We start from the raw sequence: 18,679 nt of genomic DNA, 5'->3' as shown, positions 1-18,679 counted from the left end.
ACACGCACATGTACCAAAATGTTAGGGGGGAAAAATGTATAAGCAGTGATTTATTTAGAAACAAGTCTGTGGGGAACATACGCTACATTGTTAAATGTAACTTCAAATCTAATACACTTAAAAATAATGGGAGAGAAAGGCGTGAATGAAAGGGAACGTGATGATCAACTCTCCTGTTGGCTTCCCAGCTTCCCGACCCTCCATAAATGGTGCAGTGCACCGCCGCCATCTTACTTCTCCATTCTCTAACCGTGTAACTGAAATGTGACGAGGGGCGTCAGTAATGTTTGTTTCCCAAATTAACCGTCCTTTTTACGACCTCGCCTCGTTCAATCAGAACAGAATCACACGAAAAGGCTTCAAGAAGGAACAACTAGACACATAAACTTGCTTCCATAACTACAAACACACCCACTCTAAAAATATGAGCCCTCGGGATATGGAAAAATTAGACAATACGCGTTTTATCCGCTATGGATATTCAGTCCAATGAGCCGAAAACGTAGATTGTATGTCCTCAACATGTCTTTTTATGTTCTCTGTGTTAATGATTGTAGCATACACGACTCGTTTGTGTCATTTTAAATCACAGAAATGTAAGGGAACTGCTTAAAGCACAAAAACAACAAAGTGGGGAGCATATTTTCCACTGTAACACAAACGGAACGGGGGCTTAACGTACGACTTTAACGGGTAAAAATGTCGCAAAACAACGACACAATGCTGATTTATATTTTATGCTATATAACGTTTCTTTCTGAACGCCAATTATAGCCACGGAGGGTGAAATTCCCGTGAATTTTCCACTTTCGACATCCTTAAAAACCCACTAAGCAAAAATGTTCCACACTTCCGGCTAAACCTTCACCATAAAGCAATAGACATTGTTTAAGAAAACCGTACAACACTAGAGTACATAAAGAACAGGCTATATTTAATTCCATACTCGTATCAGATGTCCTGGTGAATCCGAGATTAAGTGTAATCAACTTTATTTTTTTTAACTTCCAAACACATTCAGCTTTAATTTTAAAAGGCACAACCATTCCGCTTCCGGTTTTATCCTTAGCTAACTCGTGTTAGCTTGACTGAGATGGTAGCAAAACAATATGCTCGGTGGGGAAAAAATACTCCAATGTCGCTTTTTAAAACCAATATTCCTTACCTCCACAGCCATGGCCGAGGCCACCACAGCGAGCAGCAGTAAAACCACTCGGTCTCCCATGTCGTTTCGTGAAAGCGACGCTCCAGAAGGCAGCGTTTGTCTCCTAACTAGTGTAGCGTATGAGTCGGTGTTCTCTCCGCCGGTGACTCCCGCTGTCTGATGGTGAGCGATCCTGAAGCTGCACAGCTGCTCGGAGTCGGATCACCTGACCGCAGCCGGCTGGGATTAACTCAGCCTCCCATGCTCACAACATTATCACTCTAACCCTCCTGTTTTCCTATTTAATTCGTGTACATACCCACAGAAAAAAATTCTCTGATTCAACCTCTTTTATTTTCACACTAAAATAAATGTTTTATTAATATCTTAAAGGTACTACTCATCAATCGTGTCAACACAATTGATTCGAGATTTACCACATACAAAACATATTGTAATGGAGTTTTTCCCTTTTTACTTAGCTATTTTGTTGCAATTGTTATACAGTCATGATACACCCTCCAACAAAAATAAAAAAATCTTTAGTGCCTCCTGTGACATCACATAAGGCAAATAAAAGATCTTTTTAAAAGTGAACATATATTTGGGGTTTAAAATGTATCCAAGTACTGACTCTCCAGTCCTTAGACATATCAGCTGATTTGTTTGCTGTCTTTGTACATTTTTGTGATTTTTTTCCCCTTTAATGGATCTAAAGAGAGGAAGTGCCTGCACATTTAAAAACTAAACCAGAACTAACAACCTTCTCAATCGCAGAGCTGCTGTTTGATCTGAAGCAGCCAAGAGAGAGACATTAAGTATTTATTCTTTTCCCAGAAGATCAAAAGCCGATGTGTTTTTTCCTCTCAGATCCTACCCATTTATTTTATAGGTATTAGGGAAACCCATACTTCATTACTCAACTGTGTCTTTAATGTCAATTTACATGGGAATAAGGCAAAAACACACCACTGGGTAGTATATTTAGGTGAATAACTTGAGACTGGATTCTGCCTCTGTATTCAAAAACATATCTTTAATTTACAACACAGGCACTGACACAATAGAGAAACAGTTATTGACCTGATATTTATAATGATGAAGTCCCATCAATTCACAGTTCAAGCACAGTGAAGTCACTTTGAGTTTAAAAAAAATTCCCCTGACATTTAAATACCCCGCATTATTTAAAACGCGGAAAAAAAAAAGTCAGTATATTACAGTCCAGTTTTGAGCTGCCGATTGGTTTAAAGCCATCATTTTTATTATAATGGATTAAGTCAAGTCTTTCAGTTTAATACAAAGCAGGTCCAGATCTGATATAATAATAAAAAAATAATCATTGTTTCAAATAAAAGTGGAGCAGAATAACTCTAAGAATGAAAAAAACAAACAAAAAAAAACAAAAAAAAAAGCAAGAAGTTGTCCGCAGTTTATCGCTGACAATTCCTTCCCACTCGTGATGATGCGGAAAAAAGAAAAAAACATGGTCTTCACTTTCATCAAAGTGTAGCCAATACCTTTGATGTGCACAAATGGGGGCAGAGAGTACAGGTCAGAACAGTTAAGCTGCCAACAAGTTAAGTCTTTCAGACGTGATGAGGCATGAGTGCGTTTCCAATCCTGACCCACATTTTCTCTCAAATGGTTCTCTTCCCACCAGTGGTTCTGCTTCAAAGCAGCGGCAGTGCAGTAAAGCTGAGCGTTAGGGGGCAGAGGGGGCAGAGTTGGGAGGTGGGAGGGGTATTCTGAGAATTTTAGTTTGATGAACCCGAAGAGCAACTGCGACGAGTGTCCATTTATGGTCCAACCAGCTTGCGATCTGCATGGCGAGAACTCACTTGCGGGTGAAGCCGGGGTAAGGAGGCGGCGGAGAGTAGTTGGCTTGTTGAGGCTGGGCTGGGGTGTAGGGTGGGGGTCGTAATGATGGTGGGTGCATCTCATAGTCGTAGCTGTAAGGAGGTGGAGGACCTGGGTTATAGAACGATAAAAAAAAAATAAAAAAAATAAAAAACACACCCAAAGTTAAAACTACATGATTTAGATTGAGATTTCTTCAAGGTTTAACATGAATCAGGCCCACAACATTTTTAATGAAACTCTTGCACCATCTAGTGGTAGAATTACAGAATTGCACTTTGAAAGAAGTGGATGGGAAGAGTTGGGAAGATAACAAATTGGGAAGTTTTTGCTGAGCCGGTCTCCCATCGAAATAAGTGAAAAGAAAAGAAAAATCTTATTGTGAGAAAAATTTTAATTTATAATGGAAATGATAAAGTACAGACTTTACCACGAAAAACTGAATATTTATGGGACTGTTTTTGTCCTTGACCACCAAAATGCAAGATTAAAGATATAAAAAAAAAGTGTTTAAAAATCACCTAAACTCAAAAGATCATAGGTCCGATTCCAGTTTCAATTTGAAAATCATGAAAACATAACTTTACTCTAGTTTCAACATTAAAAGGGAGATTTCTTTGTATTTGTTATCATAGGTATAGCATCTAATTTTGAAATGCATTTTAATATTTACTAGTAAATAAATGTTAAAGATTTTGTTTATGCATTATGTGTTCTTTTAATCCCTCTTCCTTTACTTTCCTCTAAATCCCTGTGTATAAATACTCTAGAAACAAACCTGCCTTGCCTCTTCTTATGGTGTCAAACAACAGCTTTAGGACGCTCATGCTGTGATCTTTGAGCGACTGAACCAGGGAACCTACACCACCGTGTCAAAACACAATGACTTCCATCGTGTGTTCCTGCACACGCTGCATAATCATTCATACTGCATCAGGTCAAGCGGTGCCTTCGTGAAACACGATCGGCGCCGCAGGGCAGCGCGAAAGCAGCTCAGCTACTGTTGCATAAAGGGGAAACACAGCTGTGAACGAAACACTGTGAATAAATGATGAGGAAGAGGAGAGAAAATAGCAACACAAAGGCCGAGGAGTGTCACAGAACACCGGCTCTGGTGGACAATAGTATGTATCTATTGTAAAGAAAAGTACTGAAAAAAAAAACGTCTTTTTTTACTCTGTCGCATAAACTCCTTTATGCGACAGAGTTTAAAACGTAGGGGGAAACTGAGTCAAGAAAATTTCCAGGAAAACTCCTAAACTCTTTGGGTTGCTTCATATTTCCACCTCTGTGGACAGCTGGTAAAGTTAGAAGCAAGTTCATGTATATCTCTACATGCTGCTGTATTTTGATACATTGGAATACATTTAAAAAGCTAATTTATTCCAGAAATTAAAACACAGCACAAGTACAAGGCACTTATTTCTGCCTATATGGATGATCGTAGCTGACAAAAAACTCAAACTTCAGTTTCTCTGAGAAGTAGAATGTTATACAAGAACATTAAGGTTTTTTTTTATTATTATTTCAGAAATGCGTTCCCCGAGAGATGTGTCCAAGCATATCAGTGGAAAGTTCAGTGGAAGGAAAAAAGTATGGTAGCAAAAAGGTGCACAAGCAAAATGTGGTGCCCAACTCAAGAACTAAACACAAAAAGTATGAAATCGTGTGACAGGTAGAGGAAATAAAAGTGAACATGAGTTATGATAGTGTAAAGAAGGTTACTAGTTTGATTCTTTTTAGCTTTGAGTTCAAGTTTGAAGCATTTTTAAAAGATTTTAAAGTGATATTCTACGGTTTGCACAGTGATTTTCTATTCTTAAAATAATGGAAAAATACTTTTAAAAATCTTGTAAAAGTTGCTTAGCCACAGCACTTTGTTATATTTGTTCAATAATAGTAAACATCAAACTCTTGGTTTTCATAATTACACCCCTTTTTCAGGTAATAAACATTTAACTACTCGTTTGGTAATAAATTAACCTTTAAAAAAAATACTCGAACGTCATAAAAGTGCCACTTTTTACCAAACAACCAGGCTTCAAAAGAGGTTTACAGTGTGGTGCAGGAGGCTTTCGGTCAAACACGGCGACCCACCTGGGTAACCCTGGGTAACGGTGTTGATGTAGGAGGTGCTGAAAACTCCGACCCGCGCTCCGCGTCCGTTCTTCATGCACATGCACACGCACAGGAACAGGGCCGCCACCGCCCCCATCAGAAACACCACGCCGAACACTATGCCGGAGATGGCGGTGCCTCTGGAACACACACACATACACACACAACGCAACACACAACGCACGCAATGAGCCATCCAGACGTGCGAGGGCTTTTCATCAACGCTCTCTCCTCTCTGCCATCACTTCTCCAGTGCTGCCATGGAGATGTGCCGCCTCATCTGATCTAGCTCAGCTGTGAGGCGTGCGCAAATCGTGTGACAAGAACATGTGCGCTCGCTGCAGAGGAGTCTGCGAATTGGCACTCGGGGAAAAATAGGAAAGGGCTCATTAGCAGGTTTGTAGTTAGTCAGCCAAGTCTGTCCTCTTTTGCTCCAATTGTATAACAGTTGGTCTCCCCTCATTTGAACCATCCAACCACAATCCAAAGTATCCAAATTGCAATATTTCTTGCTTTCTTTTTTTTTTTTTTTTTTTTTTTTTTTTTAAATCAAACCCAATATCTGACCAGTTACGCTGCATGAAGAAACCGTTTGCACCTACTTTACGTTTTGGAGTGTCCAAGGCTAAAAGCACAAATTAGAGGTTTCCTGGCAATAGGGGCTGTTAAAGCCTGGGTACCTTAAATCAGCAGCCACTTCAACTAGGTGTCCTACCTGCACATTACAGACTTTAAAATAAGTTACATTTCATTGAAATCCTCTACCAAAGAGAAGAGCAAGAAAACAAATGAGTTTACAAAAAGACAAGCTTGTCCTTTAGCAACATTTCCTCAGCGCGTTTACTTACGAGAGGACGTCCCCGACGTAGGCGTAATAGGAGCAGCAGAAAGGTGGCGAGCCTTCACAGCAGTACTCTATGCAGCCTTCACAGTGTGCCTCGCTACCACCTGCAAACACACGGCCGTGTTCTTATTAGCACCCTCTTCTCACGCGTAAATAATGAAAAAAAATAAAATAAATGAGCACAACTCGACATAATAGTGACGGGGGATGAGGACAGACGGCGGTTACACTGGATGGAGACCACTGCACAAAGCCCCATCGTTGTTGCTGTCCTCCTTTTAAATCCCTCCTAAATCCTCAGACTGCAAATACAAATAAATGTACAAATCTTCCCTTTTGAAAGCCTAGGACTATTTCCATAGAGTTGAGTCATGATCTTTGCGTTGCTTGATTCAGCAGGTTGGCTATGCTGAGCAGATCCCATTACATATTCACTACAAATTGATCAAATAATACAAAATTGTCCACAGGTAAAAAAAAAAACAAAAAAAAAAACACAGCAACAATTACAATCTCATGGATATGAATTGCTTTGTTTGTTTTTCTGGGAACGAGGCAGCGAAAGCGGCCCACGGAGCCCACCTGTTGAATAAAAAGCTGTAGGCTGGCGTGCCGGATGGGGCCGACAATCTAATCTGTGACACACATATCTAATGATGACATCAGGAATGGATGTGGAGAGCAGTTGGGCGCAAGATTTACCCTTTCCTCTGACATTTCACGAGCTCAAAGCCTGAAAAAAATGAAAGAACTGTAGGCAAAACTTGACATAAAGTGGAGGACGAAGCAGAAAAGCATTAGAAAAATATACAATACTGCAGCTGTGTTAGATTTAAATAGTAAAAGAAGAAAAAAACTGTGATTTTGGTGAAGTCTGATTCAGAATTACAGGACTGGCCCTTTAACCAAGCCAAAAATTACCATGGTAACTTTGGAGGAGCTGGAGACAGTACAGCTCAGGAGGGAGAATAGGCATAACTAGTCATGTGCTCATCTCCAATCCATGGTGGGGGCAGCATCATGCTGTGGGGATGGATCTAAATACACATATCTAGCAATCTAAAATGCCAAGAAGTTGAAAGGTTGTACGGTTTGCTTCATGGAACTTGGATGAATGTCGCTGTGCAGAAAACAAGCAGCACACCCATCTGTGTGCATGTGTGTGTGTGTGTGTGTGTGTGTGTGTGTGTGTGTGTGTGTGTACACACACGTCTTTGCTCAGGGATCTGCTTTGTCTCAGCAATCACTCAAGCTGGAATGATGCGTGCCTGGAGGCAAATATGCACGTTTCAAAAGCAAGAAGTTCAAACACAGGTGGGAAAAACTAATAGAAAGGAAGCAGATTTTCTTTTTTTTTTGGGGGGGGGGGCGGGGGGGGGGCGGGGGTCTAAAAGAGGAAATCAAATGCCTATTTATGATGAGTCACAGTTTTTAAATCAGAGGAAGGTTATTCTGATTTCCTCCAAGCTGCTCATGTTGGTGACTCACACTCCCTAAACGCTTCCCACTGGCAGACTCCTGGGGACATCTGTCTGGGTGGTCCACTATGAGGTCCTGGCTCCTGTCTCTCCACACGCTGGGAGACAATGGGGGCACCATGTCCCTCATTCCCCTCCTCTCTATCCCCGCCTGCTGTTTTCTCTCCCTCTCTCCACACCATCAGCTTGTCCTCTGAACCCACCAGAGCTCAAATTTCCTGCAGTTTTGAAGGTGCCACTCTGTTGAAAATATCCCTCCTTCATCTTATCCCAGCAGGGATGGTTCTGAGTCAGATTATTAATTAAAACGCCAAGAAGGACCTAATTAATTTCTATCTGAAGTGGCAAAAATCGTCACAAAAAAAATTTACTTAAAAGTTAAACTTACCAGTGAATAAACCAAGCAGCAGAGAGTTCCTCAGAAATTTAAGCGCCTCCGTTCTCCATCTCCTCCAGAGGTTTTCCATGATCTCCTCCCGCTGCGAGCAGTCCTGTTTTCTAACTAGCTGACAGTAGTGGATATTGACAAAACCGACTGTCTTCTCTCAAAGAAGTAACACATTTGGCATGTTTCACTCGAGCAGTTTAGTCAAAGTTTGGATTTTTTTTCCTCCTCCCTCTTACTTCTCTTCCTCTTTGTGAAGCGAAGCTCCTGGTTTGTTCTCCCCCCACGTGTGGACGCCTCTCCCGTCCCCACACCTCCGGCAGACTGAAGGGTTTTATCCCCCTCTTTTCCTCCCACCGTTTGCTCACTGTCCCCCTGCTGAGTTTACACCGCGGAGAGGCAGGAGGGAAGTCAGAGGCAAGGTGAGAAACCTCTTCCGGTTACGGGTTTCAAAGTAAAATAGGAGAAATCTGTGAGGCAAATGTTTTGTTTTTTTCATGTTTTTATTTTTTTTTTTGCTTTAATTCCCACACCTAAATGTTTAATATAACTTGAGTATATACGGAAAGGAAGAAAAAGCTTTCCAAACCAATCTGGTGCTTACTTGCTGGCTATAGCTAGATTTGCTACTTTTTGGAAAACTGGAAATTCACATTATTTTGCCTGATTTTTGGTTGAAGTTTCACTAACATCATCCAGCCCCTCCACCACAGAATTCAGAATAAAAAATATATATTTAACAGAACCTATCTGACATCATGAAGTAGGCCAAATTATCCCTAACAATACCGTTGAGAAAAGAAGTCATTAAGTGTTAACATTTGAAAGGGATTCGTTTCTTTTTTTATCCGCCATTAAGCTAATCTGGATTTGGACAACTTGCTATAGTTAATAATAATAATTTGTGCTTTCCACCATCAGCTGGTGACCTTAACACCTTAACAAGGCATTTTTGCCCTTTAATGGTGATTTTATGTTTTTATTTTAGATATAAAAAAGGAAAAAAGTAATAAAATTACAATCGAGTCTGTGCATATTTTGATGCTATTTTATACTAGCTAGTTCAGATAAATGATTGAAGCTAACAAGTACAAACACACGTATCCCAGCGATAGTCGTTTCCCTTTTTGGTGCTTTTATTTTGAAGACATCCGCTTCGTCCCCGCGTTTCCCTCGTGACAGTTTACTCCTTGATATAAAAAAAGGAAACCGGTGTGTTTCTTGGCACGTGCATACCTGCGTGCGTGGACGCGCTACCACATCACGACATCTGGCGAGATAAAAGCAGAATCAAACTGTAACCAACCCAAGGTCACACAATGGCCCGTTTAATCACGGCACGACTGCACGACATCCAGTTTTACCCCACTTGTTAAGTTTGCACTTATCTTCTAAAGTGCGGCTCGCGGGGCCATTTGCGGCTCTCTGGTTGCTTTGGTCCTCTTGAGGGGGGGAAATCAGGCTTGTTGAAATAGATGTACACACGTTTTGGGACAATACAATAAAAATAAAAATGTTTAATATAATACAGCTTGATACAGGAAGTTTCTCATTCATTAACCAGGTTTTGGCATTCATCTAAACGCTTCAGTGCTAGCATTTTTGTGGTTATAGCTTAAATTTCTGGATTTTGGCGTTTACAGTTTGAACACAATGCACTAAAAGCATTCCTTACAACATAATGCTGCCAGCACCATTTTTCACAAAGGGCGTATTGGGTTCAGAGTGTTACATTACCTTTTGTTTGTGGCTGTTTTTTCCCCATCTTTAACTGTTTTAAGGTAAAAAGACAACAGAAGTAAACTTTAAAAAACTGTTGTAAAATGATGAGTTCCTTAAAAGGGGAATAAAAAGCAATCCAAAGCATCCTGCTATATAATTTTACACATCACCGTAAAAAAAGGGGAATATTTCACCTTCAAAGCTGGAGGCCACGGTGCATTCACATTTAGGTGGGAAAAGTTCATCACATTTTCTCTAATTTAAACAAAACTTTTACAGGCAAAACCATGGGGTGGCAAAAGGATGAGGGTAATTTAGCTCTCGGAAATGCCACCCACGTGGAGCAGTGATGATTCATAATGCCTTCCAGATGTTGCTTTCAAGTTGTAATAAAGTGCTGCGAGAGACATGTAAAAACAAGCAGGTACAACTCAGCAGGCAGCATTTTCAGTTCGAGCACTAAAAAAAGTGACATTTTCTATCATTGCCTTAAAAAAAAAGAGAAGGTTTTCACAAAGCTCCAATTTTTTCACATTTTATTACATTGCTAAAACGGATTTTGGTATTCTTACTTATACTCTACAAATAAATGTATTGGTCTTGCTTTTCTGTAAAGAAACAGAAAATTACCCATAATTACAAAGCGAAAGTGTGTCTTTCAATCATTTCTGTAGTGAACGTTTAAATAACAAGAGGCAGGTAAGCATTCACACCTTTTTGGGGATAACAATCAAGTTGAACTCAGTTGCATTTATTTCCCTGTGATACTTGAGATACTGATTGGAGTCTACCTGTGGTAAATGTAGAAAATTAAACCCGATCTGGTCTTTAAGTCCTCCATAATAAGAATGGGATAATTCTGGACAGATTTGACCAGATTACTAGTCATCTAAGAGGGTTCTAACACCAAGAAAGCCTTCAGGAATGCTTTTTTTTTTGTGAGTTTTCACAAATGTAATTTTCCCAACCTTTTTTTTTTAACAGTCTTTGTTCAATGTAGAATAATCTAGAAGAAGGTCTTAGCAGGCTAAATATTTTGTATATTGAACTATTGACAATGCAACTGACAGTCCACTGTCGCTACATGCTAATTCAAGATGATTCAAAATTAACTTTGTCCCACTTGTTAATTTTGTGTAGATATTTAAATGAAACCATACCTAACTATTATAAAGTATGTCCATAATGTAGTGAAATATGTAGTGAAAATCTACTTTCTAGTGGCGATGAATACTTCGACACAGAAAAATCATGTTAAGTCTGACACATTTAGTGACACATTATATCACATCACAGATTAGGATGATGATGGCCAATCTTCATAAGCACCATTAATTAGAGGTTAATGATTTCCTTTGTGTGGCAAAGCGGAAGACGGTCTTCCATATAGAGCCACAGGAAGTTCAATGTGGGCTCTGGCTTCCAGTGACTCTAATATCCACTAGCTGGAGAGACGCTTGCAAGTGGGGAAATTTACCAAACAATTTTTAAGCAAGGTATGGTGCAATCAAAATTAAAGAGCACCATATCAAAATAAATCACAGAGTAGATTTTTTCCCCTCTCTTCCTTTTTATACTATGTTTCACATGGTTTTGCTTCAGAAAATTGCTGGTGTAGAGCAGCTATGAGACTCGGGGACCGCTTGATTGCTGAATTGAAAATAACTCCTACTTTGATTAAAGCAATTTGGATGCTGAGGGAAGGCAGGTCAAGTTCTCAAAAGGTTCCAGTCCACTCAGGTTGATGTCAGCTTGTTGAGTCGACGCGTGTCTCGAGGTTTGTTTTACGTCAGGAGGGGTGACGTAATTCAGAGCAATCTCACAATCAGCCCGGGCCTCATTGTGATCCAGCGCCATGAGGGAGATGGAAAAATCCCCAGAGCTCTAATATCAGATTAAAGCTGTGAGGTAAGTGATTAATTTAACAGTCCAGTCAATACGTAATATAAAACATTAAAACACAATCATCTCAATATGTTAGAAGTTTTTGTATATTAGGCAGTGCTGGATAGGTGCCAAGTCCTGATGGAAAATGAAGATAACATCTCTATAGAGCTTATCAGCAGAAAGTGCTTGAAAATTTCCTGGTAAAATAGTTGCATTGACTGTGAACTTCAGGAGTCAAAGGGGACCAACACCAGTTGACATGGAAACAAAAACCCTGAGAAACTGGAACCTTCACTCTGTACTTCAAGGAACCTGGATTCATGTCCTCTGACTCTTGAATGAACTCTGAATCATCTCAAGACAGTTCAGTTTCACATAACTAGACCATAACATAACTTTTCAGTTTTTATAATAATCCTTTGAAAAAAAATTGTGTAAAGTGTAAGTTTCATTATATTTTTTTTACTGAGACGCACTTCATGCCTACCAAGGTTTAGGTCATAAGATTCAGGAAGAAATCAACAGCTTATTGATGCCCTCTAGTGGCGTACAGAAAAATGACGTGTAAAAATCAAAATGAAAAATAATATATATATAAAAAAAAGATATCCCACTGAAAAATGTGCGGATATTCCTCTGTCATTAAGCTTTGGAGATGTTGCTTCTCAGCATCCTTGTTTGAAAGGTTCAAAGTTCAAAGAAAGAAAAAAACAGGACAAAAGGGTTTTAATATTCCTTTAGAATATTAAAATATTCTAAAGGAAACTTTCTCACTGGTTTGCAGATTCTTATAAACGCTTGGGAGATTGGCTCTGATGGTTCTGGAGTGGTTGGAGATCCATGTGGGAAAGGTAGATTGTGCCACTGGGAGAGGCGGCCCCGCTTTGAAACCAACCATTATAGGGAGGACATGTAGGTAGTGGGAAGCTTGACCTAATTAGAGGACCTGCTGGGGCACGGAAGTGACATTGAGTAAATAAATAAGCCATGGACTGTCAAGTGTGCTTCTAGGAAGCTTTTAACTAGTGTGACACGGGGTCAACACTCAGGAACAGAACGGCCTTTGGCCCTCCTGATGAGATTGATGAGAAGCAGGTGTGTGCCAGCTGCAATCTGCTAAGCCCCGCCCTCTAAGAGATAATAGTAGGATCTGCGACAAAGGACTATTTTTAATTAATCTTAGAGAGAATATTTATGCTCCTTTGCACTCTGTGAAGTGAATATTAATTTATTTAGTGACCACAGAACTTTAAGAATCACATTTTTACAAGAACAGGCTTCTGAAAATAGCGTCGTAATGACTGGAAACTGGCCTGGGAAAACATTTCATTCATCAGATGATGTTCTTCAGAGAGCCCAAACATGACCCAAGACAAACCACTCTTGAACAAGTCAAAGTGATGCTTTATTCATGAATCTAGGACCAAATATATATATTTATAAAACCGTATAAATACTCTATATAGTCTACATCCTTCTGTAATCTTAGTTACAATAAAAAATAGTATTTTTTTTTTAAAAAAAGGCAAATGATTATATTTAACAGGCTGTACAAAAATAAATAATGTTCGTATATTCTATACAAAATAAAGGAACAAATGAAACACAAAGCCTTCGCAGAAGGCAAGAGAGACTTCCTTATGAAGTAGTAGCAGGAGACAAGTCCCTCTTTGAGTCTCCAAACAGACACACACACACACACACACACGCACACACACATGCACTCCCATACATTCACGCTCTCCTCTTTGGTCTTTTGAGCTCCCCTCATCATTGTGTACATGAAGGCAAGATATGGCTAAAAGACAGTTCTGAGGCATTTTGAGAAACTGGGTAACATGATGTGCCAAAAAAACAACAAAAAAAGAAGACAAAATTGAAGTGCTTCAGGTTTCTGATAAATAAATGTGGACATAGGTTTGAACATAAACACTATGAGCTATCATGTTTTCCATACCTGATGGGGTGAGCAAGTAGATGAGCAATTCTTTATATACATAATATTAGCACCCCCTCTGCATCCCCTACACTACATCTTATTGGTTTGTCCAGCCCAGCTTGGACAAACATTATATAAATGCATAAAAATATTTTGACACACAAACACTCTCATGCTAACACGCCGAGTGTGGTAGCAGCATGCTCTTTCCTGCTAAATTAAGGTAAGATGTGCCACTGCTGACAGGACAGGAGTAAAGATGTGGTCAGCCTTTGCCGCTGCCACGTTTGTTAAATATTCGGCCCTTGGTTGGAGAGAGGGAATGGGTAAATATTGGTAGTCACAGTCACAACAGTTGTGGACTTATGTGTAGCTCTGGTTGTAAACATTCATCAACCTCTTTAGATTGTCCAAGGGAAAAGTGATGCAGGGAATATCTGTCTTTTTGTAGCAGAATAGAAGGAGTTAAGATGATAGATGCAGTCATTAGCAGGCCCTCTGATTGCACATTTCCAGCAGGGGCCGCGGACGGTCTTTGGGGTCACAGTTGTCAAGGGTTAACGTCTGTCCATCATGCCCAATGCAGTGCAGCGGACGTTTGCGGAACCCCCGACCGCAGGTCTTGGAGCATTCTGACCATTGGCCTGGAAGCCAGGAGGGACATGGCTGGGAGGCGCAGGCCCGTGAGACCAAAGGTCGAAGCTCCTCAGGGCAGTCTCTTGATGTACGTCCCTGCGGGTCCAAGCATACAACTTCTCTTTGTTGCAGACCTCCGCCACATGTCTGAGAACATGGACCCCATTCCCTTAGGGTCCACTCGGCTCCACCAAACTCCCGGATGGCATTAATTGACGGGCGGCGGCCTCCACTGTTGCTAGAGGCAGAAGCAGCGTTGTTGGGTCTAGGGGCAAAGTAGCTGTACTTAACTCGTGGCCTTGGGGCTTCGCCTACAGACAACACCTGGATGGTGATGGGCTCTGGAAGTGGGGCAAAGCTTCGCAGACGCTCTAGGCTGGCAGAAGAACCACTGTATCTCAACAATGCCCCTTGGAGGGTGATATCAGACTCCATGGTCATTAGTTTATAATCGCCATTTAACAGATATGTCCCATCCTGTCGGCGCACTGCCAGATAGCTGTTATCTTGACGGCCGTTGCCTGGAGAACGCTGTTTAACGTCCAGGTGGGTGGCACCAGCGGGAATAGTTACAACATCCTGATAGCCAGGCCTGGAACAGAGATAGATAGAGGCAAAACTTAGAGATTAAAAACACTTTGATAAATTTGTAATACTGGTATAAAATTAAGATTTAACGCCTTGAAGAGCTGGTATTTTCTTACCTGGAACGGTCCAGAGAGCCTGACACTTTCTTGCAGGAAGATCCGTCTCCACCACAAACTCCACACTTATCAAAGCGCCGGTTAGAGCCAATGATACGATCACACCCAGCCTTGACACACTGTCCTTGGACACAAACTGAGGTGGAATCTGGGCTGCAGGGTGTTCCATCAGCCACCTGGGGTCAGCAAAGGGATAGGAAGTTTGTCTTATAACAAAAATCTTAGTGAATATGACATTTGGGACAAATGATAACATAACCATGTATTATTAGTTTACCTTAGGTTTGAGGACAAAAAAGTATCCAGTCCCCTTAGCCCGACACACCAGTTTGCAGCGGTCTTTTGGTGAAACTCCAGCATACTTGGGCACCCACTCAACACCGTCGCTTGAACCCAGCGACACTTGAGCTGACATATCGTTGTGGGCCAGACACTGTTCCTCACGAAACGACAAGCCTAAGTAGCAGAAGCACAAAGATCAGATTTACTTCTTCCCTGACAACTAAGCCACTTCAGTCACTTATGGTTCTGTGGCAGTCCAAATCTCTTACCGTTGGTGTCTGGGCAGACTTCAGTGTTACAAGAGCGATACTGGATCCTCTTGCCTTCACAGTACTTCCCTCCATTCTTCGGTAAGGGATTGTCACAAGAACGGAAAGAATACTGCACTCCGCCTCCGCAGGTTCGAGAACAATCACCCCAGGGACCCCACATGCCCCAGCCACCACTAACCGGAGTCTAGAAGGAATATACAGCAGAACATTTAGAGAATGCCAGACTCGATTGACACAAAGCAAAAAGTTATGAGAAGCATTTTGTCTTACCTGATGTTCAGCAGCCTGAGTCTTATTTAGACATCGTCCAGCCAGGCAGTAACTTTCGTGCCCACAAGATGTCCCATCAGCCCAGGGGAAGTTCTTGGTCTGGCATACCACCCAACCATTGGATGTGGTCACAGTGCACCACAGAGCTGCACACGTGGTGCTTAAATCTGGGCAGTGCTGGGAGTCCTCCCCAAAAGTGAGGCGACACTGTTGATCAGCGCTGTACACTGTTCCTGGCAGTGGCTGAGGGAGCAGCTGAGCCTTGACTGGCTTATCCAGCAGGCACTGACCATGGCCATTGTCCAGAAAGCTGGTGATCATGAGGGCAGAGCAGGGAGACCATGGCTGCCGCTGGTCCAGATTGGACAGAGTGGAAGCCATCATGTGGGAGCTCCAGTGGGCACCATTGACCCCTGAACAAAGCTGGGCATCATCATGAGGCATGTTGAAGACATGGCCTAAGAGAAATATATCAATTTAGAGTGTTAGCACCTGTATTATGAATGTGAACATCACTATATAATGTTTGAAAGATTTTTTTTCATTATTCACTCACCCAGTTCATGAGCCACTGTAAACGCTGCCTGTAGCCCATCATCCTCAATGATGGAGCAGCTTCTCTCAGGGTCACACACTGTGCCAACATCTGCCATCCCCAAAGTATCACAAGAATGGGCACCACAGAGATCCTAAAGAGGGAGACAAGGGAACAGTAATGTTGATGTGAAGACTAAAGGTTATTTCTTCTCCCCTTTAACCATTTCAAATCAAATTTACCATTCTGGTGAAGAGTATGGCTGTGTCGTAGTGCTCCGGGTGGCGGTCACTTAGTGGGTTGTGCTGCCTCTGCCACTGACAGAAGTTGCGAAGGGTCAGAGCAGCATTGGTCGACACCTGAGGGCCTCGCTCCTCTTCGTACACCACCAGCAGCTTCACCACAGCCAGGCTGATGGAGTTGTGGATGCTGGGATGGTGGTACAGGCGGGACGCCACTGCCATGATGGTAAGAAGGTACGGCTTGAGCCCCGCGCCATGGAACTCGGCCATGGACTGGTCAGCCACCAGCATGATCTCCAAGTATCGTGGGGTGGAAACAAAGCGCCTGGTTCTCCGGTTGGCTGAGGGGAGACACAGGAGAGATCAGACTAAATGGTCATATGATTAAAAAAAATGTTTTTCAATGATTGATTGAGTCCGACAGACTTTTAGAAACTGTTGTACAAGTTGAAAAAGTGTGTTATGCTTTAGATTTTTACCCCCCTTAATAATCAGCCTGGCTTCTGTGACTCACACCTCACACCACCGATGGCTCCTCCTTCTTGGCGGTCTAAAAATTGACCTTTTAGTGTGGAAAAATTATGCTAGTGAGAAAGGGGAGAAAATCCTTTCAGGAAAATAAACTCGGATGGTGCGAGTTGTACCAGGGGGCGAGTTCACACGTCTCGGCTCTGTTGGCCCGGCTGCACCCAACCTCCACCTCCCCTCCCCTTTTCTGTGCTACTCCTCCTCCCACCTTCACTGCGTCCATGGTGCTCCAAGTTAACCAATCAGACTATACATCAGAACAACGGAGGAGGCACTACGTTTGCTCTCACTATCTTTCACAACATATTTTAATGAATAATGAAATAATTATTACTTTAAAATGATGGACTTGGTGTTTGTTTTTAAAAAAAAGATTCACTACATAGGAAGAAAAGATACTTTAATTAAATGTATTTCTTTCAAATTTTGTTATATTTTAAAATTTATTTTAATTGACATTTTGGCACTTTTGGCATTCCATACTATCTACTCGCCTGTAAACTGAGAGATGGATGAGTTTATGTCACATGCTGCGCAATATCGGCACAGCACTTCATCAACTTTTTTTTAAACATAAAAATTAGTTTTTGCTTTATTATATTGCACAATCTGAAGAAAACGTTTGTGGTCTTTTCTTCTCTGTTGCAGTATTACTTTCACTCTAACAAAAAAACAAAAAAAACAAACAAACAAACAAAAAAAGAGTAATAGTGCGTACAATGCACTCCATATTAGCTTCAAATTATTACCTGTCTGGTCCGCGTTAGGGGCTCCGTGACTGGCCTCCTGTTCCAGATTTCTTGGCACCCTCTCCTCGTCCTCGCTGACCCCACACTTGGAGCTGCCTTCCTCAGCCAAAGCCGCGCGACTTCTCCTGCGGACCATGTGCGCACCCTCCTCCTCTCTCCCCGGGAGGAGCTCGCTGGAGTTCAGCGGCTGGATGAAGTACTCCTCACCCTGGAAGTAGAATCCTCCAGTGAGTCCATGGCACAGGTTGAGCGCGGCGGCGGAGCGCTTCTCTCCGTTCACAGTGCCTGAGAAGAAGCAGCCCGGCTCGGCGGCGCCCTCGGCTTCCCGGACCGGTGCGGACTCGGGGCTCCCCACGACGTGGAAGACGAACCCCGGCGCCAGAAAAGTCTGATCGGGCTCCAGCTGCAAGACCAGCTGCTTCCCAAAAACGTCCAAGCGGTACAGCCTGGTCTGCGCCTCCTTCTCCTCCTCCTCCGCGGAGAGAGTCCGCCATGGTTCGCTTGCGCTCTCCGACTGGTCCAATCTCACCGGCACTACGGTGCTCTCCTCCCAGGCGCAGCGGACTGCGCCGACGCACAAAAGGACGATCAAACCAATAGAAACGCGTGGAAACCACATCATGCAGCAGTGAAATCCAACAAGTGGATATTTTAGAATTTATTTTAAAAAATAATAATAAAAATAATAAAGTCCCTACAGTGACAATCAGTAAAATCCTTTAAATAGACTTTATTTCCACTATGAGTTTCCACAAAACAAAACCAAAAAAAAAAAAAACCCCACGAATTCCAGTGCAATTAAAGTTACGAGCAGACTTGACTCTTAGAAGAAAAGTCCTTGAGAACAGCAGTAAATTCCAACAGATCGCTTTCTCTCTCTCGCTCCTTTTCCCCCTTCCAGATGTTTCTGGTTCTGGTTTTGAGTTCGAGAATAGAAAGGTCTGGTCTGTTCTCCTGTCTTGCAGTCAGATGAGGAGCCGGTCCCTCCTATTTATTGCATCCCAGCTGGACCACCCCCTTTCCTAAGCGCTCTTTGATTTGGGAGAAGGGGCCAAACCCGTGCGCAAGGAAAACGCACCAGTGA

At 42.1% G+C, this 18,679-nt stretch overlaps 3 protein-coding genes across 6 annotated transcripts in view; all 3 read right to left on the bottom strand.

Annotated features, from left to right (window-relative positions):
- The window catches only part of appa (amyloid beta (A4) precursor protein a), a 28,101-nt gene extending 26,766 nt beyond the window's left edge, over window positions 1–1,335 (bottom strand). Inside the window, exon 1 of one of the 2 annotated variants that reach the window (XM_015050165.1) lies at window positions 1,166–1,335. In XM_015050165.1, coding sequence (XP_014905651.1) covers window positions 1,166–1,225 — 60 coding nt within the window. In that variant the 5' untranslated portion in view covers window positions 1,226–1,335. The remainder of the gene's footprint in view (window positions 1–1,165) is intronic. The other variant, XM_015050166.1, reaches the window with a different exon arrangement.
- Window positions 1,336–2,158: 823 nt separating this feature from the next.
- Window positions 2,159–8,264, bottom strand: cyyr1 (cysteine/tyrosine-rich 1). Of its 3 annotated transcripts, none has more exons than XM_015050143.1 (5): window positions 8,069–8,264; window positions 7,833–7,950; window positions 5,971–6,070; window positions 5,102–5,262; window positions 2,159–3,096 (listed from the first exon to the last, which is right to left on the bottom strand). In XM_015050143.1, exons 2-5 carry the CDS (start codon window positions 7,909–7,911, stop codon window positions 2,492–2,494), a joined length of 945 nt encoding a protein of 314 aa, XP_014905629.1. In that variant the 5' UTR covers window positions 7,912–7,950; window positions 8,069–8,264; the 3' UTR covers window positions 2,159–2,491. The 3 variants fall into 3 exon arrangements, with proteins under 3 accessions (XP_014905629.1, XP_014905627.1, XP_014905630.1); XM_015050141.1 differs by having other exon boundaries at window positions 7,833–7,946; XM_015050144.1 differs by having other exon boundaries at window positions 2,889–3,115; window positions 7,833–8,264.
- A 4,555-nt stretch (window positions 8,265–12,819) lies between these two features.
- On the bottom strand, window positions 12,820–18,679 carry adamts1 (ADAM metallopeptidase with thrombospondin type 1 motif, 1). The gene is made up of 8 exons (XM_015050173.1): window positions 17,596–18,679; window positions 16,319–16,659; window positions 16,098–16,230; window positions 15,542–15,999; window positions 15,269–15,455; window positions 14,995–15,173; window positions 14,718–14,893; window positions 12,820–14,605 (listed from the first exon to the last, which is right to left on the bottom strand). The coding sequence occupies exons 1-8, from the start codon at window positions 18,215–18,217 to the stop codon at window positions 13,864–13,866; spliced, it is 2,838 nt and encodes a 945-aa protein (XP_014905659.1). The 5' UTR covers window positions 18,218–18,679; the 3' UTR covers window positions 12,820–13,863.

This window comes from Poecilia latipinna, unplaced genomic scaffold, assembly GCF_001443285.1.
Source record: "Poecilia latipinna isolate Pla-1442-1.1 unplaced genomic scaffold, P_latipinna-1.0 Scaffold978, whole genome shotgun sequence".
NCBI classification, from domain to species: Eukaryota; Metazoa; Chordata; class Actinopteri; order Cyprinodontiformes; family Poeciliidae; genus Poecilia; species Poecilia latipinna.
Note: the sequence above shows the minus strand (reverse complement) of the source record. Positions and strands in the feature narration are given on the sequence as shown.